The following is a 27109-nucleotide window of genomic DNA, read 5'->3' on the forward strand; positions in this document are numbered from 1 at the left end:
CCACAGCCACATTTTCCTAAAAACAACTGATACTTCTGGATGGCCAGTTAGGGTAAAAATGGTATTTACACATATGGAAACAAATATCTAAGGACTTTTTTTTTTTTTAAGATATATATAAAAATCAGGTCGTAAGCTACTCATAATTTCTGAGATTCCCAAACCTAACAGCAGATGCTGCTACAAATTGGGACCTAAATGTCAAGTACCAATGATGTTTAAGTGTTACTTAATTAAATTAGAAGAGAAATAGCATTCATGTGCTGATTCAGTCATTCAGAAGGATTTTATACATTCACAGCAAGAATATAACTTACTGTTCAAGCACTCCAAGTTTTCACCTTATCGCATTTTATTGGCAAAAATGCCTCATCTCTGTATTCAAACAAAAAAGTTTTGATTTATCTAGCCTTTTTAGGTCAGGTACCTACTATCTAGACACACCCCATACCTTCCTCTTACTTTCTGTAGCCCAGAGCATCATAGAACAAGTGTCACTTGCTCCACAAAAGTGACCTTTGGTCTCAACAGTATCCCAAACAAGGACACTAATGGCAAAAGCCATCACAAACTGAGTTGATACTCTCAATGCTTCAGTGAAAGAGATACATTAGTTAAATGCAGATTAGCATAAAATATATTTGACTCCCAAACAGACCTGTGAGGCTCAATTATCTGCGAAACAGGAGCAGAATTTTGAACAAAGCTTTTTACTGATGGAAATAGTAAAGCCTGCACTACATAAAAGGAATACCTGATGTATCACATACCGTGAAAAAGAATGAGTTAAAATTAATGGACATATGGAATGCACATGTGTAAGTAAAAATTGAGAGCTAATTACTCATATTGTATTATACAATCAATGGACAGAGCTTAACTTCAGCTCCAGAATTTTCAAGTCAGCAAGAGTCCACTATTCATGTTGAAGAACTAGATTAATTATATACACCAAAATTTTTTAATAACAGTATGTGACAAGGAAAAAATGAAGAAAAAACTAATCAAGTCACATTATCCAATCCTACATCCAATTTCTAAATAAAAACAAGAAAAAAAAAAGAAAGAAGTATCATGTCTATAAATTGATTTAAAAGAATTCTAGATTTTTCCATAAGAAATTAAGTTTAAGGAATTTTTCATGTCACCAGAAACCCCAAATACAAATTTAGTTTCTTCAAGCATTAGCTGATTTCCTTCAGAAAAGAATCTTTTTATTTTTAAGGTAACTACACCACATGTATTAAGTAGTATTAAAAAAAAATGCAAAAAAAAAAAAAAAAAAAAAAGAAATCACAAAAAACCCAACTATTTCTTCTTTTTCTTTACCCAACTTCTCTTCTTCTGCTTTTTTATGAAGAAAGGTCAGGAAACACCAACCCTCTATTTAAGCATGCAATTTTTTTTCCCTGCCTCTGTAACATTTGCCAAAACCCATTCTTTTTCTGAGGCAGATAAAGAATGTGTTTAATGTAAAGCACCTTATTCTTCTAAACACCCACGTAGCTTTCTGAAGGTTAACAGATGCATCAGAGAGAGTAACAAGACACTGAACTGAATCAGAAAGGTTTTGAAAGTTTGATTGCTTTGTTATACTGCTGTTAACTGCCATGCAACCAAACAAAACCAGTGCTCCTTTCGAGGAAAACTTTTGCCATCTACATTAAACTCAGAAGAGTGAAGTGTCATGATTTACGTTCACTACAGGTTACAGCAGCTTGTGTTTAGATATGTTCTAGGAATCTGTTCTCAAAGCAGAAATGTATGTCCTACAGTAAGAGAGATAGCCTGACTTCACTTTAGCGTCATTGTTACATCAGCTGTGTCCCTCTGACGTGGATGGGTACTTTTCTAGCAATGACACCAGAGTGGAAAGAATAGCTGTTGCATTTGGGACTAAACGTGCCGTGTTTTGGCTTTGGCCATGTTTCACTGGGAGGTTAAGCTTACATCATTCAACACCTAAGAAAGAGTATTGAGAGGACATTACTGTCTAGTGGTGAGTGCCACCATGACAGGTACCAAACTGTCACAGTTGAGACAGCGACAACACACAGAGTATCATCACAGCACTTCAGAAGGTTTCAACCCACATAGAGTACCACCATACCACCCCAGAAAGCTGCAAGTATTTGCCCTTCTTGTCCTTCAGCCCAACCTTCCATACCCCTCATCGTTCATGCATTGCACCTGTGTGTCCCTTTGGTGATTGTTGAGTGCACCTGGGCACTCTGTGTCTCGTTGCCTTCAATGCTGTTCACCTGTCCTGCACAGCTATAGACCATTAGGGAAGAGGGTCAGCCACAGCCCCACTCCCAATTACCACAAACTCTGTGCCTACACCAAACTATAAGTTCTAGCCCTCTAGTCATGGATTGTCTGCACAGAAGTGCCCTGCTGCACACTCCCATCAGAGCCACGTATGGGCCCTCTGTGGGCCTGGTTCCTCCCACAGAGTGGAAGGGCCAAGTGAGCATGATCTCTGCAATTTCCAGGGGAAGAAAATGGAAAGCACAAGTCCAGCTACTGGAGTGATCAGTTTGAAGAACTAGATTTAGTCAAGCTCCCCAGCACGTCTGCTTTGATTTGGCAAGAGTTAAAGTTAGAGGTTTAGAGAAAACAAATGTCCTGTTATTTTAGAAAAGTTAATTCCTGGAATGATTGCTGCCAGGGGGCCACAGCAACAGAACAAACAAAAAGAGAGAGTCAGGGCAATTCTTTCCTATCAAGTTGGCATACACCCCAGAGATTGTTCAGCAATTCTCCAGGATCAGTGAGAAAAAGTCAGCTGTGGGAACATAGCCTTGCCTTTGCAAGCATCAGCAACCTTGTAAACACTGAGTGTAAGTGCTCTGAAGTGAGCTGGAACATGAAACCGAGCTGTGTTCCCAGCTGGTGTGCACTGGTGTCATTCCATCCACAGAAAGCTGAGCTGCGTGGCTCAGCTCTCCTCTTGGGACTGTGCTCCCAGGTACCACCAGTGCTTCCAGTTGCAACACAACTGCACGCAGACGCTCTGTGGGAATCTCCCTCTCAAGCCTGCATAGGCAGTTGTTCCCTGACTGTTCCCTGACTGCAGCATCTGGAGGACGCACAATTCTTTGTCACTATTTCAGGTCTCACTAGGGATGAGGCACCCTCAAATTGCACTACCACAACACTCAAAGCACTGGAAGAGGCATATTTACTCCTTTTCAGCAATAAAATGTCAGAGGAAGGTTAATTTTAAGTTAACCACATAGGACTCCCTCTGAGCACCACAAGGCAGAGCTAAAAGTCAGGACAGAAACCAAACAGTTAAGCTGCATTCCTCTCAGAGTACCCATTAAAAGAAAAGGCTTTCTCTTTAGTCAACTTCAAATCCAGTATTCTGCAAAAGTGAATTAGAGTGGCTGGAACAGAGCTTTTATAAAGCAGTTTACATTGGACAGATCACAAAAACAATAATCACAAAACATGCTTTCTGTGAACTTTCCAAATTATCACATTTCTTCTTTTGACAACTGAAAACATTCATAGGGTGGGGGAAAAGACTGAAATCTAAGGGATAAGTGTAAGGAAGAGCTGATGATCTGAAATAGGATCAAAAGGAAAATAAAGAAAAACCAGGCATTTTGAGTGTAGCCCAAACCATAGTGACAGAAGAAATCAGATACTTTCTTGGTGACAAATTCTAAAAGCACAACAAGAAAGACAGCTATTTTCCTCAAAACTTTATAGCTATGCAAAAAAGCCTAGTTTTTCATAACACTGTAACATCCAAGTAAAATCAGTACCTTGTTATTCTGATCAAACACACAAGAACGCCTGATCAAGGGCAGTCCTTGCCCAGAGACATTCCAAAGCAACTGGATAACCAGAGAACAAGAGGAGGAAGTGTAATAAAGAGATATCCTGGGTGAAGCCAGTGAGCAAAGAGCTCAGGGGATGCTCTTTATGCCTCAGATTACCTGCCATAAAGTTCTGAGTGTGTGTCAGGTGGCACTTGTCATTGCACCCTGGTCCTTTTACACTAAAAGACCTGCAGTGCTGTTAATGTTCTGGCAGATTTTCTGGCTTTCTTTCCCATAGGCACTCAGATTTGGCATGACAGAGTGACCCAAATCATACAGCCAGCAGGACCTACCCTGCTCCACAGCCTAGAAGCCTTCCTTCATCCCTGCCTGGCTTCAAAAAGCATCTTGGCTGCATCAGTCATCTCCTTTCCAAGAAAGAGACAAATCCAAATTTTAACTTCCAAATACCCTACAAGGCCTCCCTCCTTTGGGTCCTCGAAATTGTTGTGCCTCCACACAAGGCTTGCACTGAATGCTCCCTGCAGACCCACTTCTCACCAGGGCTAAGGTCTGTGAGCCCGGCTGGCTCCTGACACACTGTGCTGTGTGCCCTCCTCCCTGCCATGGCCATTCCTGCCTTCCTTGCAGGAGAGGGGAGCACACCACAGATAGCCCTCACCTCTGCCTTACTGCTGTGCTTTGGGGCTGCTCTCAAAGGAGTCAAACTGCAAGTGCACCCACAGGCACTCACAGACAGCTGGTCTTCCCGAGCAAATCCCCTTCACCTCGGCAGCATAGTCTGGAGATTTAAAAGCAAGGGCATTTTTCAGATGGTGATGTCTGAAATAAGTTTATTTTGAGCCCAAATACATTTTCACATATTTTCAGTGTCTTCAGGACCTTAAATGGGAAAATTAAGATTTGAGCATGGAGGGCTTAAAGGTAAGTTACTGTCATTAAATTTGAATAATACCCTGAGCTCCTGATTTTTCTTTCTTTGGAAGCTGTTGCGTTTCCACCCTGACTTGCATGGAAGCTGAACATTTAAACTGTATGGTTTGATGTGACAGTGTAGGTCATTTAATTACTCTTCATTTTTCACTTAGAGTGCAGATTGCAAAACCGGATATTTGCTGAAATCAAATGGACATTTTTGCTCTGAATGGATGATTTCAGTAACTAATCAGCAAGGCTCAAATGACAAGTTTAGCACGTCTTCAACAGTTTTAAATTTCTTCTGTATTTGAACGTGCAAGATTTCAATCCACTTCTCATTGCTATCTGTTCTCCTGGAGTTCAAGTATGTCAGTATTTCCTGGAATGCATATGAGCATTACAAATAAAATCAGATTGAAACTCACTTTCAAAAAGTTTGGCATTATTGAGACCTACTTTTAAGTGTAGGCAGATTTAATGTTCATTTGTGTCCAGGAAGTTCAGAGGGCTCCACACGCACACCTTGAAAGCAGAAACAAACCATCTGAAATTAATGAGGTAAGTGTGGGTTCCATCTTTCTATCTGGGAAAGGTGGAGTGAAAAGTTCAAAACCAAAAACTTTATAAAATCAGGACTATTAATTAAATGCTGAGCCAGAATTTATCAAAGGCAAGGAAGTAATTCCATGTGCTCCACTTGGCATGGGATCAGGCCCTTCATTTGAAATTTTGCAGAGTGAGGAAAATGGAAAACAACACTGTTACCTTCTGCTTTTTAAAGGGCAAACTCACTTGTCCACCCTTCTAGAGAAATTCTTTAACTGGAAAAGCAGTCATCACATACCACCTGATCAGGGAACTGATTTGGAATAATTGCCTAGGTAATTTGAACACTTTTTCCAAGATTCAAAGAGCCTCATTTACAGTTAGACATCCCCGGGTTCCTCCCTGCCCTGGTTGGGGGAGTAGCTGTGCTTGATGGTCTGTCCAGATGTCTCTCCTCCCCCGTGTGATTTCACCCCTCTGCTTGGGGTGAAACCACCAGGCACACTCCAGTGACCAAACAATGCAGTGCCTAAGGCCTTCCTGCAACCCTACTAAAATGTCTCCACAAGGCTAGCCCTGGTCACTGCTAGTGCCCTCTGCCTTTTCCTGTCTGGGATCAGTCCCCACACCTTTAAAGCCATGTATCACTATTCGACCTATCAAAAGGATCACCCACAGCAACATGTATATGACAGATATTTCTCGGTATACCAAGGCCATTCCCTTTCTTCCCACTTTATCTCTTCCCCACTTTTAGTTCTTCTCCTATAATTTCTCATATGTTTCATCATATCTTTCCCCTTTCTTCTCCCTCCTCTTTTCTAGTCTCCTTTTTTTTTTCTTGATTTTCTTTTTTCTTTCCTTTTTTTTTTTTTCTCTTTTACCTGTTTGGGGTTTTTTTGTTGTGGTTTGTTTTGGTTTTTTGGGTTTTTTTTTTTGTCTTGCCTTTCTTCTATTTTTTCTCTGCCTTTGATGTAAAATCTTCTTCTTTTAGCTTCTATTACAGCTGTCAGTAGTTCTTCCTGGGAATACACATTGCAGCTAATCTCCTTAACCCTAAATTCACTATCCCAGTCAGAAAATGAGATTAACTTCCTGAACTTTTTGCTGTTGCTGCCAGAAAGGCCAAAGTCTAAAAGCTTGTGATCCCTATTTTATACGTAAGCAACCACTAGGTACAAAGATACTATCTGTTTATACCCAAATTATCTGTGGAGGTCTTTCACAAGCCCTTTGGGGAGGCTTCTCTCTGTTTCAGTAACGGGAGATTGGGAAACTGCGGTTGTTCATGTTGGTTTTACAGGAAAAATAGAATGTCCTCACTTTGCAAAAGAATTTAACTTCTCTGCTATGCTGCAACACATGCATTTTTAAATCAACACAATGCCTCTGCAAGACAGACAATGGATTCCATCTGTCTAAACAGAGATGGCCTCTGCTATCAGGTCAGCTTGCAATCTTCACTTTGTCTTTCTGAATGGAAAGTACCAAACTACATGCAGATAACCTAGAGGAAGAGAATGGGACTTGCCCAGCATCAAACAGGAAATCTGTAGCACGCAGATTTTCTGATAGCCCTCAGTTTGCCCAACAATCACTGGATCAGTCCTCTTCACATGAGACTAAATTCTTTAAAGCTATGGGAGTCAAAAGAACCATGATAAGCCAAGAAGAACTCCTGCGTCTGCTACTACTAATCTTCATCCCCCCTTAAGAGTTTTGTTTTTCTCTCCATTCTCTGTGAAGAATTTGAGGAACTGTCCTTGATTTTCATTATAGGAAGAGGTGGGGAATGCAGTTTAAAACTGTTTTCAGTCACACAATGCTTATTTTCATAGCATTGTAAATGTTCACATCCAACCTATTCAAATACATGCTGAATAACATGAAAGAGAACCTTTTTCAATTTAGCTAATAGCATCAGCTTGATCCCATCATCCAGCTGCTGATATCAACAACCAGATATTTCAAAATCATCATTATAATTCACTTCCAATGTTTTCCTAGAAATAATTTCTAAAAGTATCAGCTCACTAAAGCTAAAAGAACCAAGCTGGACAAATTCCAGGCCTCCAAGGAAGCCAGTCATGCTGCATTTTGTTCCATGGACAAATATGTACCAGAGATGCAGCTAGCTCTTTATCAAAAGTCTTGTTATAGCTTCTTTACAAATCACATCTAGACATATTGTTCTATCATAATATTATCTTCAAAAATTTTAATCTGTTCTTGATTACTTTAGGGTCTGATTCTGGAGGTTTTTGAGTGTTCAAGGCTGGCAATAGTCAACAGTTCTCACAGAAAGCTACACAGAAAAGGTTAGAATCCCTCTCTTCTCCAAAAGGTTAGAATCCCTTCTCCTCCAAAGTTCAATAAATGAGTATTCTACTGATGTCACTAACATTGCTAATAGCATGGTCATTGAGGCAAGTACAAATACCATATAAAGCCTTGTGGGTCATTTGATGCAAGAAACACGTCAATTTTTGTATCACGATTTAAAGTGAAAGTGCAATGACCCTACCAAAGGAATAAAAACCCTAATAATGTAAGGCTTCCGGATGAGAGCACTGAAAAGGCTGTGAGCTTTTACCATAGGAATTTAAAGATTTGTGTACTTGGAGTGCACAAACTTGTTGTACTGAGGTTCAGGCTCCCTAATGAAATAAATGTGAATGCCCCTTCGTTGCCTTTCAAGGACAGCGGATTAGGTTTTTAATTGTCCAATATTTAAGGCACAAAATAGATCTGTAATGTAGTCAAACAGTTTTCATGCTTTAGGAGAATGAATTCAATGGTCAGAGGTACAATGTTTTGGAAATTTGTGCTCTAAAACTTCACAAATGCAGCTTTTAATGCAAATGAGAGAGGACAACCAGTGCATTAGGAGGCAATTTGAAGGAAGCAAGTCCATAAAACCACACAAAATAAGTCAGCAAGCAGGACAGACTCTTCAAAAGTACTAACAGTTTCAAATTTGTTTACAAATTAATACTTCTACCAATTTAACATCATTGACTAATAGTAACAGGCCTCACCAGGTCTTCATATGAAGTTCATATTGTTTGGCAACTAGGATCTGTGGTCGTTCAGTTTGGTCACATAAACTTTTGTCAGATCTGTTACAATCAGAACTGTTCTACAGAGATACAGGGATACTTGGGCTGAATTCAAGGCCATCAGCCCTACAACCATACTACAGAATCTGGAGTTTTCTGACAACATAGATGCAACTAAGTCTCAAGCAGTGTTTTCTCTCTTTGATCCTGGTTATTCTTAAGGTTCTTTCTCTATCTCAACCTGCTCCCCATCAAACACACAAGTGTTTAGTAGAGAAAACAAATGTCCTGTTTAGAGAAATGAGCATTCATTCTAGGAATTAACTTTTCTAAAATAACAGGACATTTGTTTTCTCTAAAATGAGTGGGCAGAACTGCCACAGAGTACAGGCAGTCAGGCAATGTGGTTTGTTCCTGAAGAATTCAGAAAAATGGTACCCTAGTGACACCTGTAGAGGTTTGTAGTGTGACTGCTTCCTTATCCCTTTTTTTATCCCTTTTTTCTCTGACTAAACTGTATTCCCCTGTTTTTTCTCTGACCAGACTGGATAAGCAGCACAGTATGAACACGTCATGTATCACTGATGTCCCCAGGCCACCTGGCCTGAAGACAGTAGGGGCATGAGACACCTAAACTGTGACTTTCAGAAAACTCTGCAGTGGCTTTCCTGAATCAGTACTTCCATCTTTCTGCTAAAAGTCCTTAGTGTTGGCTTTGGGCGAGAGATGGCTTTGATGAAAAGACCAAAAGAATTTTATCAGAGAACTGTCAGTTTTCTCACATGATTAGTCAAGGCTCAATCCACCAGGAGAAGAAAATCTCAGTGAGAAATGTACACAATGCTCTGCATTTTTGTACTCAACTTTTTAATGTGAAACTTTACCTTCTCCTAGTATGCATCTTTAAGAAATGGAAGCTACATATGCATTCCTCTACCAGGTTGCACATCTTCAAATTTCTTTTTATACTTAAAAGGTATTTTGGCTAGTCTGGGGTAGTTGTTAGGCAAATGTTGAAATAGCTGATGCACAGAAGCAATTGCAGTGAAGTGAGCTCCTCCCCAGTCTGCTTCCCTGAGTACCTTGTAAATAAGCAGTGTGACACTGCTCACTATAAATTAAACCATATTGAGTTTTTTTTAAGGCAGGCAGTTTAGTATACTCTTCCCACTATGATTTTTAAGAATTTATTGATAACTAAGGACAAATTGGTACTTACTAATTCATTTTTAGCTGTAGCTCTAGGGAACAAATTAAAACCTGAAAATTATCTTATCTCCACCTTAACCCTTGCATGGGTCCCTCTCCATTGCTTGGCACAGTCTGAGCCAAAAAACAGATCTTCTTTCAAAAGTTTCATAGTCCTGTGTGATGCCAGGTATTTTTCTCATGTCTGTTCCAAATTCCAGTCACAACAGAAACCTACGGCAATTGAATTCATTGATTGTCAGCTTTAAAAATGTTACTATATCACTGTCTACCACTGCATTTTAATCACCTTGGCCAGTATCACAGAGGCCTCTGTGTAGAGACATTACTTGATCCTACAGGAACTGCTTTCAGGTTCGTTGGTTTTTTTCACCAGCTAATAATCTTTAGCATTTCATCAGGCCACATTAAACTCAATGTACAAACAGTTAAGAAAAGTACTGTATCTGGCACTGTTTAATGTCACTGACATGAAATGTGAGCAGCTGTGCCAGCATTCCTGAACTCTGAAAGTACTTTACCTTTCCTCTGTCTTTTGGAAATTAAATACATTTTAATATGTTTTGGGGAAATAAATATGTTTTAGAACAGTGCTATAATGTTAGGAAGGTCAAAGGATTAACTGTGTCTTGTCATCTAGGTAGTAAAAGAAATCAAGACCATTTCAATTACAGAGATGTCTAGCTGCCTTTTATCTCCAGGTTCACCAGGGCTGAGGATTTACAGTGCTCTGTGAGTGGCAGAGCTATATGGCAATTTAATGAAAATGTTCTCCCCAGTTTTGGAGTACACTCACTGGAAGAACTATTTCTGACTGCTATTTTAGCCTCTACCTATTGTCACTAGACATGTTTGGAACAAGCTTTAATTTCTAAAGAAGTAAGACCAAAACTGATTAATATCATCAGACATCAATCTATTTCAATGAACTTTAAAAAAAGGATTTTCATATCTTGTCTGCAAGTCAAGGATAGGGATATTTTCCCTTTCTCTGTTTTGGAATATTTTTTAATATTAAAAGATATAAAAATGACAAAATAACAAATCTTTATTTTGATTTTATAGGCCTAAGAAGAAAAAGAGCATTTCCCCTTCATGATAATTAAGTGATGCTCTTCTACAGACTGTTCTTCATATCAAGATGGCTTCACTGGCCTATGCACATCAGCTGGTTCACTACTGAGGCTGGTGAGCGTCTGATAGTTAGCAAATTGTTCCTCCTGGCCACTGACCAAAAAAGACCTTCTTTTGTATGTCAGTTCCAGGGCACCCATTGCAGACAAACATGAGAGGATTTCCCAAGAGCATGGTTCTGGGAAGAGTTACCAGGAACAAGATCCATGCAGGAGCAAGAAAAATCCATTACTGTCCATTTGACCATTATTTGATTGGAATTTTCTTTTGATGCATTAAAGTATCCCTCAGTGAGAGCCTCGGGCTATGCAAAATCCTCCTGACTCTGCCTGACCAGTTTGCAGTTTTCTGGGTGATTTATACTTGGCGTAGAGCTTTACTAGCTTGCATGGAAAAGAAAGGAAGACAGTTATATGAGGATGGCTGAGGGAACATTTTTAATAGCGAAGATAATACAAGAACAATGGGACCCCCAAATGCAGAGAATGGAGCCAAAGTGGCCATGGACCATGGCATCAAGAACACATGTCAAAAAGGAAAGCTCCTTTTCCAATGGTAGCTAAAGCTTCCTGGCAAACACCTGTGAGTGGGTTCAGTTTGGAACTAGACAATAGGTGTGTTCTGTATCACTCTTTTGCTTTTGGGGGCTTTTTCTTCATCTTGTTTTTTAACACAGTGATGTATAAATCAAGTCAAATTAAAGCAAGTACCACACACACTCTCACATCATGGCAGCACCAGAAGATTCCTTTCCAGTTTAAGCAGAGAAAAACAAATATTAATTGCCAGAGGCAGCTGTGTATAGTCATCACAAACTACATTTCTTCCTCGAAAGTGGAGGGATCTCAGTTTATGAGTTCCAGAATCCCATGTGACGTGATGGTTCCAAGTTTTGAGGTACAAGAGAAAACCATTTTGAAATTACAATATTGTCAAAATGCAACTGAGCTCTAGAGACACCTATTAATGAAGATTCTTGGGAAGAGTGCCGTAAATTTTGTTTGAATATCTTTTTCTGCATTTATTTGTTAACTTTTAAAGGAAAAGGGTACTATAACAGCTTAAATATTATCATAGTTATCATTTAAATGTCTTCCAAATCATCCAAAACCAAAAAACCAAAACTTAAGAAAGGGTAAAACGTCATGAGCAGATGTTGGAAACTAAAGGAATTTCTAGCTTCCAGATGCTCCTATTTAAAGGCTTCCTAGCTTCCTATTTAAAGGCTTCCATTTATTTCTGACTTTAGGGGTAAGCATAAGTCTATGTGTGAGTGCTTGACTTAAAATCTGAGAAATGGTATCTGGATTTCTCCTTTTGCAGTAACTACTGAAGGTGAGACAAAATAAGGTCTCCAATTGTCCCTTTAGGTATTTGACTGTCAACACAGCAAACTGGAAAGGAAAAACACTAATGAAAAAACAGAAAAAGAAAGGGAAACACTGTTTGTGTGTGAACTCTGAACAAAATACTTCATGGAGTTTAAAGCCCAATATTCAGCTTATTTAAACCAGCATTACCACGTTAAAGTCAAAGCAGCTCTGCCAATTAGCTAAGGATATGGTGATTAGCTATTTCCATTGCTTGGAAAAGCAGAGGAAAAAAGATCTTAATTTTTTTATAAATCCTCTAACAAAACTAAGCAATATTTTACTATACCTTATGCATGTGATTCTTAGAAATGTGAAGAAAATAACCCTTTGGAAAGTAAACCCAGAAAATTTATTTCTGAATGTTATCTGACAGTGTTTTTCATTAGTAAACAAAGTTTAGTTCAATATCAAATTATCCATTTTATATGAAACAGAATTCAAATTTCTGCTTTTCTCATTAAAAAGGGGATGTTCCCTTTAGATTAAAAGGAAGGTGGACTATATCAAAATCTCTTCCAATTCAGTTTCAGTTCTTCCCCTACGGTGTCCCAATTCTCAGTTCATACTTATTTCTATATTTATTTTAGAAGTCACTCTTCCAGGATCTCATGATGTCTTTAGCACATGGATAGAGTATGGTGTTTGGTGCCAGGAATGCAGTGCAGAAAAAAAAAATTAGAAGGACACAAAAACCAGAGAAAACAAGCAAACAAATGAACCAAAACACTGGGCTTCAAAAATAAGCAACCACAGTGGGGTTCCACTGCAATTTGATTATGTAATAACCTCTTTTCTTCTTCCAGAAGGTAATGCAGAGTTGTGAAGTTCAAATATAATACAGAGGATCTTGTTTGTTAGAGTGGAAACAAAGTGACAAGCTATTTATAATGCCAGGCCTGTTTCTGATACTTTGAGAGAAACATGGATATTGTGTGTTGAGTGTCGATTTTAGTTTTGTCCAGTGCTAGGAATAGAAAGGATTTGCCTTGCTCCCAGTGTGCACACAACAAAGGTTGAACCCTTCCCATACACTGAGTTTACTTTAGCTGTAAATTATATACTGTATCAGAGGAGCCTGGGATGTCTTCTGTGAGTGAAGAACTGCCAAATTGGTTTATAGAGAAGAAAGGGCTCTCCTTTAATCTTTTCTTTACTACTTATCATGGATCAAATTCTTCCAGCTTCTTCCACTGCATGGTGCCTTACTCTCAAGGGCGACCCTACAGAAGGATAGGGTATTTTGAAATTTGAGGAAGATCTGTCAACTCTCACCAGGTTTTAACCGTGGAGGTTGGACTGAGTAAAAAAAATTTGGTGCAGATTTCAAACTGTGCTTTCTCCATAATGAAGGTGGTTTGGATGGTAACTAGAGTCAGAGATAGGGATCAGCACCTACTCACAGAACCATCAGGCAAGTTTTGGTATTCAACATTCAGCATGTGGTTTTCTGTGAATTGGTGTTTAATGAAGAGTACCCTGAACCTTTCTGAATAAAATTGCAGAAGACTATTCAGCCACAGTTTGTCTCTCAACTGGTCTTGGAACAGGTATTTTTGATAACTGAAGAACTGTGCCAGTTTAGAGCTTCTTTCTGCTAACACGTTGAGATTGTCATGACTATGCAATGTAATATAATGGCATATTAGTAATTTGGAATTCCATGGAATAGAGGTAAAATTTGCAATGGTTAGTCTACTCTTGATCTAAACTAGAGATGAACAAAGTTTTCATCTCTAGTTTAGATCAAGATGGATGGATCTTGATCAAAGGATGGATAATTCTGTTCAAAATCAATCGTATCAACTACCAATTTGTAAATAAATTACTTTCTATTAAGACACAAAGCAGCTCTCTGTGAGTGGAGAGTCTAGTATAAAGATTTTAAAGCTTCTGCTTCTTTTCACTAACATCATGTCTTTCTGGGGACAAATGTTTAGGCAATTACTATAATTATGATAAGGACTCCATTTTCCATGTGAAATAGAGAGAATGAGTAGTCACACAGGACTGTATCATTACATTTATTCCCAACCCCCCCAAGAAAATCTTTCACTCAGACAGCATGAGATTGTTTATTTGATACATCAGTGTTAAAATCATACAAACACACGTGGAAGAAAATTAGGAATTAAATTATGTCTTCTCTTTGAGTCCCATTAGGGAAACTGAAGGGAGCAAAGAGAGGACAAAGTAATGTGAACTCAGTGTGAAGGAATGCAGCTAATGTTCCTTATCTGACCTCATGCTGAGCCACAGCACCAGTGCAAAGCAGTTCTTCTATAGCGTCATCCTCATACCCCAGCACACTCTTCAGTATCTCCACTGTGTGTTGTCCAACAAGTGGAGGTGGTTTTGGATGTGACATAGCAAATTCACTGTATCTGACACCTGGTCCTGAAAATATAAAAAAAACAAATAGGAGGGAAATTATTTTCCAGAGTTACTACCTATATTTATATTGAAATGTTAAAGGAAAGTACCTCATTTTCACGCCAGTTCTAATCACAGTCCTTGCCATCAAAATGTTTTATTCTGAAATTACAGACTAAAAAGATTCCAGTTTGCAATAATATACCAATAAGCCACTTTTAAATAGTTCACTCAAATGCAGAATTGCTGGACTGCTGGATAGTCATGAAATGTTATGAAAAGCTTCCCGTTTTTTCCAGTGATATGTATATGGATATCAGGGTGCTTTGAGTCGTATTATGTCGCCAGTCTTCCACTCCCTGCTACCTGAACAGCAATGCCCAGCCCACTCATGATGAGATGCAGAAATCCCCACATTTCTACACCATGAGGCAGAACAAGCATAAGGACACAATTCAGTGTCACGTTAACACACTTGCACTGCTGTCAGAGCAGTGCACGGACAATGGGCAGCACCATCTCCAGCTGGCAGCAGCTCAAGCACCTCTGCAGCGTGCTCCAGTATCCTGCAGTGACACAACTGACAGAACGATAAAACCAGTTTGGTTTACGTGCTTTATCAAAAATACAAGTAGCAGTAGCCATACGAAAATCAACAATGATTTATTTGCTCTGGAAGGAATAATTTCAAAAATGAAAATCTGGAAGCTGGCAATGATAAGAAGTCTTCTTCTATTGCAGGTAGTCAGATGTCATGTTTTAGTGGTGCTCTGTAGTGAACTGATTTCAGTTCACTGTAGCTCCCTGCAGACAAGTAGCTATACCCTTACTGCCAGACTCAGAAAGGAGAGTGAGCCACAAATTCATGCTGGAATCAGAAGTGAGGTGCACCCACTCACCTCACAGAACTGAGGTGCACTTTCATTGCGTGTGCACTCAGCACACGCAATGAAAGATTAGCTGCCTCATGGAGAAAGAGAGGACAATAGTTTCCTTAACTGCTAATTGAAAACTGTTCTTTAATACAAAACTGAAGAACATTTGATGCTATTGACAAAATTATTCCTCAATTAATAATAATGGCTTTTATTACATCATTAAAAGAATTTACAAAAAAGGCTATATATAATTATATCTTTGTCTACAAAACTACAGCTTTGCTTTGAAATGCAAAGAAATACAAAGAATGTTTCAAAAACCAGAACAGTATTTATTTTATTTCTGAAGAAATAGAATATTGGCCAGCAAGACAAGTGAACCACAGCATGAATTGATAGATTTGCTACATGAAGCTACTACTTATTCGAGGAGAGATGTTGGCAAAGGTCAGTCAGGATGACAAAACATGTCATTTTACTATTTTTTGCCAGTCTTCATGAACTGGAATCAAGTGTTTAATACAATAAAGTATCCACCTCCAGGAAAGATAAGACAAAAGGTGCCTAGAAAAACAGTAATTTTCAAGTTGATTTGGTACATTTCTGACAAGTATGCTCCTGGAAGGACTAATGGTTGGACTTGATGATCTTACAGGTCTTTGCCAACCCAGATGATTCCAGGTTCCCATATATGGTTTCTGAGTTTAAAAAGGAAAGGAATTACAGTTGGTGAATTGCAAACCAAATAATTTAATTTCAAGTTCCATTCAATACTGGACGAAATAATCACAATGAAAATAATCAGCAGATGAGTAACATGTACCTCTTGAGAACAAATAGTATGTGTGATCTCTTGTCTTTCTACCAGGAAAAGGGCTGGACATGAGATACATCCCATCTAATAACCTAGATATAGAAGTTTAGTTCCTTAGACACTCTTTGGAGATACTGAAGATGAAAGAACACACAGTGTCTTCTAAGACCCTGGTAAATGAGTAAACCTGGCCAGATGAATTGCAATCACCTGTGTTTCTCCATAGAGGAAAGGGTAGACAAGTGTCCTGGATGGGGAGGTTTACCACCCAGACATCAAGCCAGGTGAGATGACCCTCTGTCATGGTTTAACTCCAGCCAGCAGACAAGCCCCATTTGCTCAGTCCCCCACCAGTGGGATCAGAGGGATAATCAGAACAGGAAAAGGCAGAAAACTCACAGGTTGAGATAAAGAGAGTTTAACGGGGAAAGCAAAGCCTTGCACACAAACAACAAGAATTCCCTACTTCCCATAGGCAGGCAGGTGTTCAGCCACCTCCAGGGGAGCAGGGCCATGTAACAGTAACCTGGGAAGACAAATGCCAAAACGCCAAAAGTTTCATCCTTCATCCTTCTTTACCCCACTTTATATTACAGAGCTTGATGTCATACAATCTGGAATGTTCCTCTGGTCAGCTGGGGTCACCTGTCCTGGTTGTCTCTCTTCTCAATCTCCCATGTGCTCCCAGTCTTGCCAGTGTGGCAATATGAGAAGCAGGAAAGGCTTTGTGAAAGCCCTGCTCAGCAATTTTTAAAAATCTCTATATTATCAACCCTGTATTCAGCACAAATCTGAAACACAGTCCCATAGCAGCCACTGTAAAGAAAATTGCCTCTACCCCAGAGAAGACCAACACATTCTTCAACCTGTAAGACACCAAATCAAGAACTGACTTCCAGAAAGAAAATTCTCTGCGATTTTCCATAAACTGACTAAAGAAACAAGGTCTAGATAAATCCAAAACAAGGTGCAATATTGAGAGGGAAATCATATTCAGAGAATTGCTTCTTGGGATCTTCTAAAATAGAACATTGTAAGTGAGCTCCAGAGAAATCTGTTCAGTATGAAGCACTTAGCAGTGATGGCTCAGCAGCACCTGATGGCTGATGGAACTCAGATCTTACCTTCTCAGCTTTCTGAGGACATCAAAAGTTATAACTTCCTGTGAAGCACATTTTACAATGACCTGGCTACATTGGAGAAATGGTCTGATAAAAGAGGGTGAAATTCAATATTGTCAAGGGGGAGGAATTATGTTCATTACATAAATACAGTGCAGGGGACAAACAGGAAAGTAGGAATAGTTAGGGGTTATTCTAGATCACAAAGCGAGGATGAGTCAACAACATCATGCTGTTGCGAAAAAGGCAAGCATCATACAGGGGTGTACAAACAAGAGAGATGCCTGCAGGATACATTTTTGCTCTAGTTAGAGCTGGCAAGTCACAGCTGGAGCAGTGTCTGGTGTGGGGCCCCCACTGCACAGCCATCTGGAGCACCTGAGAGCTTCCACAAGACAGCAACTGAAATTTTCACAGGCAACATGACAGATTGAACCAAGTGGGATCATGGACCTAAAGAGAAAGGCTAGAGAAAAACAACTTCAAAAGTGTTTTCAAAAAATGTATAAAAACCCCACCACTACCACTAAAATAAACCCTAAACACACCCCCCAAAATCCATGCAAACTTCCTGGAAGGGGCAAAGAAATCCTTTTTCATAATGAGAAATACTTGACTTAAATTGCAACAAAGGAAACTGTAGGAAAAAAAATAAACTTTTATAATGGTAGGGTAACTAAATGCTGAAACGAGCCACAGGAGGAGGCTGTGGAATTTGTATCAATCCAGTCTTTAGTAAGGAGATTTATTCTAGAATAGGTCATCCCACAGCTTATCCCTGGGGCCTGCTGATGGATTAGATCTCTCAAAGACCCTTTCACCCACTAATATATGTCCCTTTCACCCACTGTAATAGGAAAGCTAAGAAACAGCTCACATCAGGGATAAGTTTTCTTTTAACTTGTTCCTCTGATTCTACTCACTTCAAACACACCAAGTTCAATTTCCAGAGGAAAACTTCAGTGAAAGATCAGTACATTTTAAAGGGAAAGGTGACATCTCTGGGCAATAGTTGTATTAATTCCTCTGCTTAGGAGTGAGCAGGAGCCCTAGGAGGGCAAAACTGGCAGTAGTGCAAGCCACAGGAATGATCTCTGTGCCAGCTGAAATGCTTGTGACGATAATTTCAAAGTAAAAAAGCCCTTTAGGGATTTATTAGTCTAGAAATTCAACAGAGCCACAGAACTATTATGCAATTTCTACTAAAAAGAAAAGAGTCAAAGCAATCTTATTTCAGGTGTGTGTATCTGGGAGCTCTTTACACCGAGAAATCAGCAAACCCTCAAAGGTTTAGTAACTACAGACTTTTCATTTGCTTGTGCAAATTTTTGGTAACATAAAAAATTATAGATCTCAAACCCTGGGAGTTTTTGCAGTGATATTGAAAGACACAGAATAAAATCTCTAAAAAGAGAAAACCAAAATTGACATTGTGTGCAACAGACAGAATGCTTCATGCTTCCCAAAGAAAATTAATCTTACAAACTAGAGCATGCTGGAAAATTGCACAGCAATTATAAAACCAGTGTCTTCCTTGAGCTTTTATTGTTTGATGCATAATTCATCACGCTACTTTTCACTTTGATAGAGTTATAAAGTTATCTACATTCATTCAAAGGAGCTACTTGCTAATGATCCATCATTAACGATTCTCTGTTCTTTCCTTGTGTAACTTCTACTTGGCTTCTGTGTCAATTAGGAGGGTGCAAAGCTTGCCAGTCAGGCTTCAGCAATCCCACGCTCCTACTGAACAACGCTCCAGGAAAGCAACCAGCAGAATGCTATGCAAATGCTAATTAAACACAACTGCCTTATGAGGAAACCATCCCTGGAGGCAGAGAGAGGTGAACTGCTTTAATTAAGGTCAAAAGCATTTGCATGTGGGTGAGTTAGAGGAGCCTAGCAGATGAAAACAGGCCTTTGCTGGGGTAGAAGCAGGGTGATTGGTGAGGGGGTGTAAGGTGGTGGTCATCTGTGCATCCTTGCTGTCAGCAGCACATACTCCATTCAGGCATGAAGTTAAGGGGGCATTTATTGTCACCCGAAAAAAGCAATGAAAGAATGAGTGGTAGCTGTAATTTACCTTTGTCCTGTCAAATTAAAAGGAGTCTGTTTCTCTTTTTGCTGCGATTAGCACTGACAGTAAAGCAAAGAGTTCTTTCACCACATTTAAAATCTAAGCTAATATTTTGGTATTATTATCATCATTTTGATTTTGACACATTGCTAAAATACATGCTGTGCACACCACATAACCTACAAGAACTAATAGTGTGACAATAAATCAAAATTTTTTATCGATTGCAACCACAATAACAACTGTACCAAGACATCTTGAATACTTGAACTGAGCTTCATTATAATAAATTCTTTTTCTTTGGGGCCTATCTACTATGGCACTGCTAAGCATCACACTGAGCCACTAGTTAAAGACATACCAAACACGTTAAAGCAAAAGAGAAAAATGAGATAAAACCACTGAAACAGGCCCAAGAAGGATCCTGCAAGAGTGAGATGCCTTTGAACACTCACCCTTAACAGGGAAAATACACAGCAGTCTTTTGGATATGTCTCTGGGTATTGCTGAGTTTGGGACAACAGAAGCAAAGTCATTTTCACTCTACACACAGCAGAAATTAAAGTTGAATTTCAATTCTATTAAATGTGCAAAGCATAGTATATAAAAATGGATAAAGGTAATAATCTTTGCTTTGTCCTGACAAATAGCATTCCTCCAGCATTGTACAGCAGCCACCGGAAACCACATTTTCTACAGCACAGGTTAGAGCATATTGAAGCAATCTAACTCTCAAACTATGTAGACAAAATCAGGCCTGGGGACAGTCAAGCTCAGGAGAAAAGTCATGATTATCTGTTATTATTCAAGTGGGACAAGGGAAAAAAAGGGAAAATTTGAGCTAATGTATGTGTATACATTCTGCTTGAAACATATCATCTACCTTTGCAAAAAAGAGCAATGAGAAACACAGCACCACTTGTTAGTTAGTTCTACCCTAGCATACAGTGTAATTTATACACATGTAGGAATCATATGAAAACAAACAATACTTGGTTTGCATTGCAAGGTTTTGGCTACAGGGGCAGAAATTTTCCCTATATCCGATGAAGCCAATGCCAGCCAGCTCTAAGACAGACTCACTGCTGAACAAGGCCAAGCCAGCCAGGGGCAGTGGTGATAGCAGCTCTGGGGCTACGTATTTAAGAATAGGAAAAACCCTGCAGAACAGTAAGCAAAGGATAGAAGTGATAATGTGTGAGAGAAATGGCGCTGCAGATGCCAAGGTCACTGGGGGGAGGAGGTGCTCCAGGTATCAGAGCAGAGATTCCCTTGCAGCCTCTAGTGAAGACCTGGTGAGGTGTTCTGCCTGGTGAGGCAGCTGTACCCCTTTGGCCCATGGGGATCCACAGTGCAGCAGAGACCAATCTGCAGCCTCTGGAGGATCCCAAGCCAGAGCTGCCTGAAGGAGGCTGTGACCCCATTGGAAACCCACACTGGAACAGGCTTCCAGTGGGAGCTGTGGACTGGTAGAGAGGGGAGCTCATGCTGGAGCAGGTTTGCTAGCAGGACCTGTGACTCTCAGGATTTCCACACTGCAGCAGGCCATTTGAAGGGCTTCAAACCATGGAAGGGACCCACCTTGGAGCAGTTCATGAAGAGCTACAGCCTCTGGGAAGGACTCATGTTGGAGAAGTTTGGAGAGGACTATAACCCATGAGAAGAACCCCTCATAGAAGAAGGGAAGAGTGTGAGTCTTCCTACTAAGGAAGAAGGAGCAGCAGAAATCTGTGATGAACTATTCACAAGCCCCCATTCCCCACCCCCCTGCACCACTGTGGCAGAGAAGGTAGAGAATCAGGAGTATAGCTAAGGCCAGGAAGAATGGAAGGGTAGGGAAAAGGTGTTCTAAAGATAGAGTTTTATTTCTATTATCCTACTGCGACTTGATGGAAAATAGATTAATTATTCCCCAAAGTGAGTTTGTTTTGCTCATGACACTGATTTTTCTGTGTCCTTATCTCAACCCCTTCCCCTGACCAGCAGAGGAGGTGAGTGCCAGAGCAGCTTTGGTGGGCAGCTGTGTGCAGCCAGAGTCAACCCACCACACAAAACAAGCATGCATGCCTCTTTCAATAACATGGTGTTGCTACACAGGAGTTTTGCAATTCCAATGAAATATCATCAGCAGTTAAGAATGATGGCCCAGAGCCAACATATTTGCACGCAGATCCCTTATATGCTACAGGTCAAGTGTTTGGAGCATGCAATCAACTGGTTATGAAACTGGCCTGAAGGAGATCAGCAGGAAAGAAGCAATGACTTTTAAGGCAATGAAAAGGAAAGCGATACAAAATAAGTCCATGAGAGGGGCTTCATGGCTACTATGAAGCATATATGGGTGTTGGAAATGATGTGTGCAGGGATATGATATGAGGAGTAGACCAGGGCAACTGCATTTTGAGTGTATGATTTCTTCCCATTGGTCCCAGCCATGACTTCTGTCAATCCATTATTCCCAGCTGAGAAGATGGTGTGCCCGAGCACACAGCACTGCACAGCTTGGCTACACCACTTTACACAGGTTTCTTCCCCTTGATGAAAATCGAAGCAGAAAAATACACAAGACAAAAAAGCTCATTATACATACTTGCCAGTATGACTAGTGTTCACAGGCTTCAAAGTAATCTTCAGAATTAATGATCTGATCCATCTCAACTGGAAATTTCTCGTATATTTCTTTTTCTTACCATAGATCTGAAAGTTTAGGAGATTGGGAGACTTTTTGGGAATCTATTTAATTGCTGGGAAAAATATTTCTTTTTGCATTACATTAGAGCAGGTGATCTACCTTTTAAGAACAACTCAGAATAGATTGGAAAAGAGTAATTAAAGAAATAATATTCAAAATCTTGCCCCTCCTTCCTTACTGCTGCTTCCACTTCCTCCCCCACTTAGAGCACAGTCACACACTTGGCACCCAGCACAGCTGAGAGGGGGGAAAACTTTGGCAGCATAAGTAGGAATCAGTAACTGAGACTAGAGAGGATGGACAAACTTGCAAATGGTAATAAAAAAAGTAAACCTTGCTCTAGGTGCCATAGAAACACACATATATATCATCAGTAAATACTAACCAGTAAAATTGGTAGGGCAGTAAATAGTGTCAATACTAGAAATATCTACAAGCCACATTTTCTCATTTGGACAATTCTGACTTCTGTGGAAGAGGTATGAGGAGAGTCCAACTGCAGACATGTCAAGAAATTTAAAACCAAAGCATTGTGAGAAGAATGACTTGACCGGCCAAGGTAAATACAGATAAATACATATTATCTGTGATAGCCATGATGGGTGTTTAAAAATGAGACCACTTTTAAACCAACACTTAGGCATTCAAAACATCCCCTACACAATTCTGAAAATCCTTTGCCAAGTACATTTATAAAAGCATTTTCTCACCTGAAGCTGCATGTGAAGAAATGCATTAAAAACCATTTTATATATTTCATATTAACAAATATCTTGGATATAATCAGCGTAAATCCCACTCAACATTTATATTACTCTTTACATTTTCCAAGAGACACAATACTGACTGTACCTAATTAATATGACTGCTGGAGTAAAGGAAAAAATTTATCAGTCACTCTAGTTGCATATTTGAGAGTAATCCCACATAATTGTGCTATCTGAGTAACACAATTTTGTGATAGGACTCTTGGCATCCAAAAGCACTTTAAAAAGTTGCAGTATGGTGGTGTCTACGTCTTCCCACGTGTATCATCTCACAATGCTTAAAATTTGTCCCAACTTTTAGTATAGACTCACGTGGTCCCACTCCTTCTGAAACCCCCAAAGACCTCAAGAGAGGATTTAAAGAAATACAGGAAGGAAGATGACCAGTAAGAATACACAGAGGTAGCAATTTTAAAGAACTATATATTCCCCAGGCAATAATCTGTAGCTCCATTTCCTAAGGAAACAAGTTTATGTGTCTGTGCTGTCTTTCTAATCATGTGTTAGTCTGCCTTGTCCCTGCCACACGCAGTAACTTCTGAATCTGTCAATCTTGACAAAAGTGTAGACATCCCAAGGTAAATAAATTCTTAAAAGTGTTGAGAAAAATAGCAACTGCTGAAGGACAGATGCCCAAATTACTGCCCTGATGACACAGAAAAAACTCCAAAGAATGCAGCTGTTATATTATTCTGTTTGGCTGCTAATGGCTTACCAGTAAGTACAGACAGCTCTGTCAGATACATCTAGCACATACTGTAGAAGGCTTAAAGGACATGAGGATAGTTCAGGTCTTAATAAGGACACACATAGAGTTTATCAAGGATATAAGTTTGAAGTACAATGCTATTTAGTGCCAGAATTTCTTTTAAGTACCTTTTCTATAGTACTGTGGAAGGTGTGTTCTAGGGGTTTTTTGTTGTTCTTGCAGGAAGGAGCTGAAGAGCTACATGGCAAAGAAAACTTGCTGAGAGAATCCCTGTAAAGCTCTAAAAGGAAAATTCTGCAGACACAAGCCAAAACTACTGAAAATCCAAGCTAAAACACAATTTTTCTCAAGTCATAACCTAATCAATACAAAACGCAACACATAATCCCACCACAGGATGCTGGTTAACCACAGGTTGTGTACCTAATGCAGAAATTACAGAGTGAAGCTGAACTTGCACTACACAGGAGGTCAGATCATAATATGATCACAGTGGTTATTTCTGAACAAAAAACATTTTAATTTCTTAAATGCCCATAAGCAAAACTGTTTCCGTGCAACAGGGCTGGGGTTAAAATGGCCTATCTGAATCTCCTGTGATACTTAGATGGTCAAGTCACATTTTGTTTCATGTTCCATCTTTACTGTAAGCCAAAAGGCCTTAACTATTGTATTGTATGGAGAGTAATTAGAGAGAAGAATGCTTACATGCATGGAACAAGAGAAAACAAAATGCTACCTGAAATGAGCCTCTTGTAAGGACAGAGCATTGCCTAGTTGCAACACACCCACATGATCTGGAAGGTGAATCATGCCCCCAGCTGAACAGGAAGGGAAGCAGCTCCTGGAGGGGAGGCTCTCCTACTGAGCCTGGTGAAAACTATTTCCGAGTCCCATGCCTTGTGGTTAGTGTGAGCCTGCATGTTGGAATAAGACACGCCAGCCAACCCAGTCTGTATCTCCTCAGTGCACCAATTTGTCCTTTCCTGTGTCCTGTCTCCAGCTATAAGTTGGATTCTTTGGCTCTTCAGAGACCCAAAAAGTAATCCTCTTGGCCAGCTGTGCATCATCAGAGTGGGAGCAGATGAGCTCTTCCTTGCAGATGAGCTTTTCCTTACTCTTTAGGCAACCAGCTGAAGCCCAGATACATGAAGCTGATAATTCAGGGATGCAAGACAATGCACACTGAAGGACATGCACAGCCTAATCCAAAGTCTGGGTATAATTTGTCTTGCTTACTCAAGGGGCACTTTTTCAGGATAGGAGGCTTTAAGCTTTCTCCAAACAACTGGTGAAAATAACTAAAAATTAAAAACATTTGGGTCCTCCATTAACAAAAATTCAAAAGAATACACAAAAAGCTCCCCTAAGAAACTTTTGAAAATGCATTTCTTGTTCCCAAACACCCTGACAAGGTTCACAAGCCTGATATTCCAGCTCCCAGAGAACATTTTTCTGTGGCCTGTCCTTTAAGTATTTCTCTAGTTATTTCTGTACCCTTCTGTAGTTATTTCTGTCCCTTCTGGACATCAGAACACAGGACTGATTATTTTGCAGGATATAAATAATTTTCTATGTCCAATTTTTATGCCTCTAAAGAGCAGACCAGCTCTTTTCAGTACACCTTATAATGGGAATAGATGTTAAAATTATTATTTTTGATGGCTCACACATCATGCTTCTTTAAGTCTCCTTTCAAAACCAGAGGTGTTTGTTGCACAGTCCTATTCTGGTATTCCTATCTGATAGTATTAGACTCCACTGTAACATTCCCTTTAACAGCAATGGTTGGCAGCCAGAATAGAAAGTGAACTGGATGGTAAATGGTTTATGGCAGGAGCAGTCTACCAAATTTCTTTGATTAAGTTCCCTAACCTCACCACAACCCACTGGTATATTAGTACATGTTACTTATTCATTTACACAGGATGATTAATGTCTTGCAATGTCCATCTTAGAAAAAGAGAAAGAAAACTGAGAAATCAAGAGAAACAAACTGAGAAATGAAAGCCTTCTTCAGTCCACCTGTAGCAGAACTGCTTCCAGCCACGTTTTTAAGACTTTTACATTGATTATTTTTTCCTCAACAATCGCTTGTTTTAGCCAAAAGCTTAACTCTCAGAAGGAGTATATTATTTTTAAAAGGCAAAGATTTGACATTTAGTTAGATGTCAAATCATGTGTCTGTCGTGCTGTATGGATATTGCTACACTCCTTTATTCTATATGTCTTCAGATTGTTCCTCTGTGGCCAAAATACACAGGCATATAAACCTCCACATTTGGAAAATTCAACAGTCAGTTGATACTTTTTTTCCTGGTTGGTGACCCACACAAAATAGGTATTTTCAGAGTGAGTATTAAAACAATGGGAAAAGCCATCAGTTGCAGCCCTGCCAAGGAAATTCTGTTGGTTGAAATTCTTCATCAGAGATGAGAGCCAGGTAACTCTGTGTTTGAGCACCATGGAAATATTTAGAAATCAATTTTCAAGCAAGGCACCCATGATTAAGTAGGGCTGAGCACTGTGCACAGCCTGATCATTCTTCCAAAAGCTCTCCCACTCCACCCTCCATTTACTTCTGCTGTCCCCTGTGTAGCAGAATGAGGCCAGTTCTAGTGCACAGGGACTTTCCTTGGCAACAGAAGATGGGAAGGGATTTGATACTTTGTTTTGGATCACTTGAAGAACTGCAAATTACATTTTTAGCTCTTTTTGGGTAAGGTGCCCAGACTCTTTGAGGCATAGGCTACTAAAAATGCTGGCTGAGTTTTGAAAAGCTCTGTACAACCTGGGATGATTCTTTGAGTGTCATACTTGAGACATCTTTAAAGGGGCCCATTTTCCAGTAAAAGCTGAGGACATTTGAAAACCTTTCCCCTTCAGACTGCCTCAATTTGACTGTGCAGAGACATCTGGTATTCAAAGTAGACAAGAGGAGAGAGTATCCTTCCTTGAGCAGAGGAAAGTAACACTCTAGACATATAATTTCTTTCAGCCATTTGTTTCTTTTTTTTTCCAATTTCATATTTAAAATAAGTCATCAGGTTTATCTTAAGTTCTTTAGAGGGAAGCAGTGTGCTTAAATTGCAGTCTGTGAATGGGGTTAGAGAGAGAGCTCACTGCAGAATAGGCTGGGTTTTTCCATTGATTTGTAATTTGTAAGTGACAACTTGATCAATTCTGTCTCAGTGTGGAGGGCTGGGAACAGTTTTTCTTGTTTTCCACTGTTTGCTGCCAACCCCTGACACGTGATATTCAACTCATCTTCTTGCAAATATCAAAGAAGAATGGGCAGGAGAAACAACCATGTCAAACCGAGCAGCCTTCAGTATGGTTTTTTGTTTTGTGGGCATGCCAGTGTGAGCGTGTGAATGTCGCTTAAGTATAGGCTGGTTCTCTATCAAAGTTCTTGCGGTTTCTAACATTTGCCAGCCTTTACTCCATCAGAAGGATTTCAGTTTTGTGCTCTACCCTAAAGTGGGCAAAAGAGTCAAAAATCATCTCTCCTCCCCCGCAAAGACTAGAGTAGGATTAACAACCAGAAATTTAAGTCAGACACACCCATGAAGAAGAATGAGGCACAAGGTTAGGAAGCCATCCAAAGAATGGTTGCCTACCTCCTTACTAAACTAAATTGAGCCAAAG

General features: G+C 39.7%; 1 protein-coding gene across 1 annotated transcript in view; it reads right to left on the reverse strand.

Annotated features, from left to right (window-relative positions):
- Window positions 1-14089: 14089 nt before the first annotated feature.
- SUGCT (succinyl-CoA:glutarate-CoA transferase) overlaps window positions 14090-27109 on the reverse strand; it is a 310449-nt gene continuing 297429 nt past the window's right edge. Inside the window, exon 14 of the mRNA XM_058031578.1 lies at window positions 14090-14427. Coding sequence (XP_057887561.1) covers window positions 14264-14427 — 164 coding nt within the window. The 3' untranslated portion in view covers window positions 14090-14263. The remainder of the gene's footprint in view (window positions 14428-27109) is intronic.

The sequence above is a fragment of the Melospiza georgiana genome, chromosome 1 (assembly GCF_028018845.1).
Source record: "Melospiza georgiana isolate bMelGeo1 chromosome 1, bMelGeo1.pri, whole genome shotgun sequence".
Lineage (NCBI taxonomy): Eukaryota > Metazoa > Chordata > Aves > Passeriformes > Passerellidae > Melospiza > Melospiza georgiana.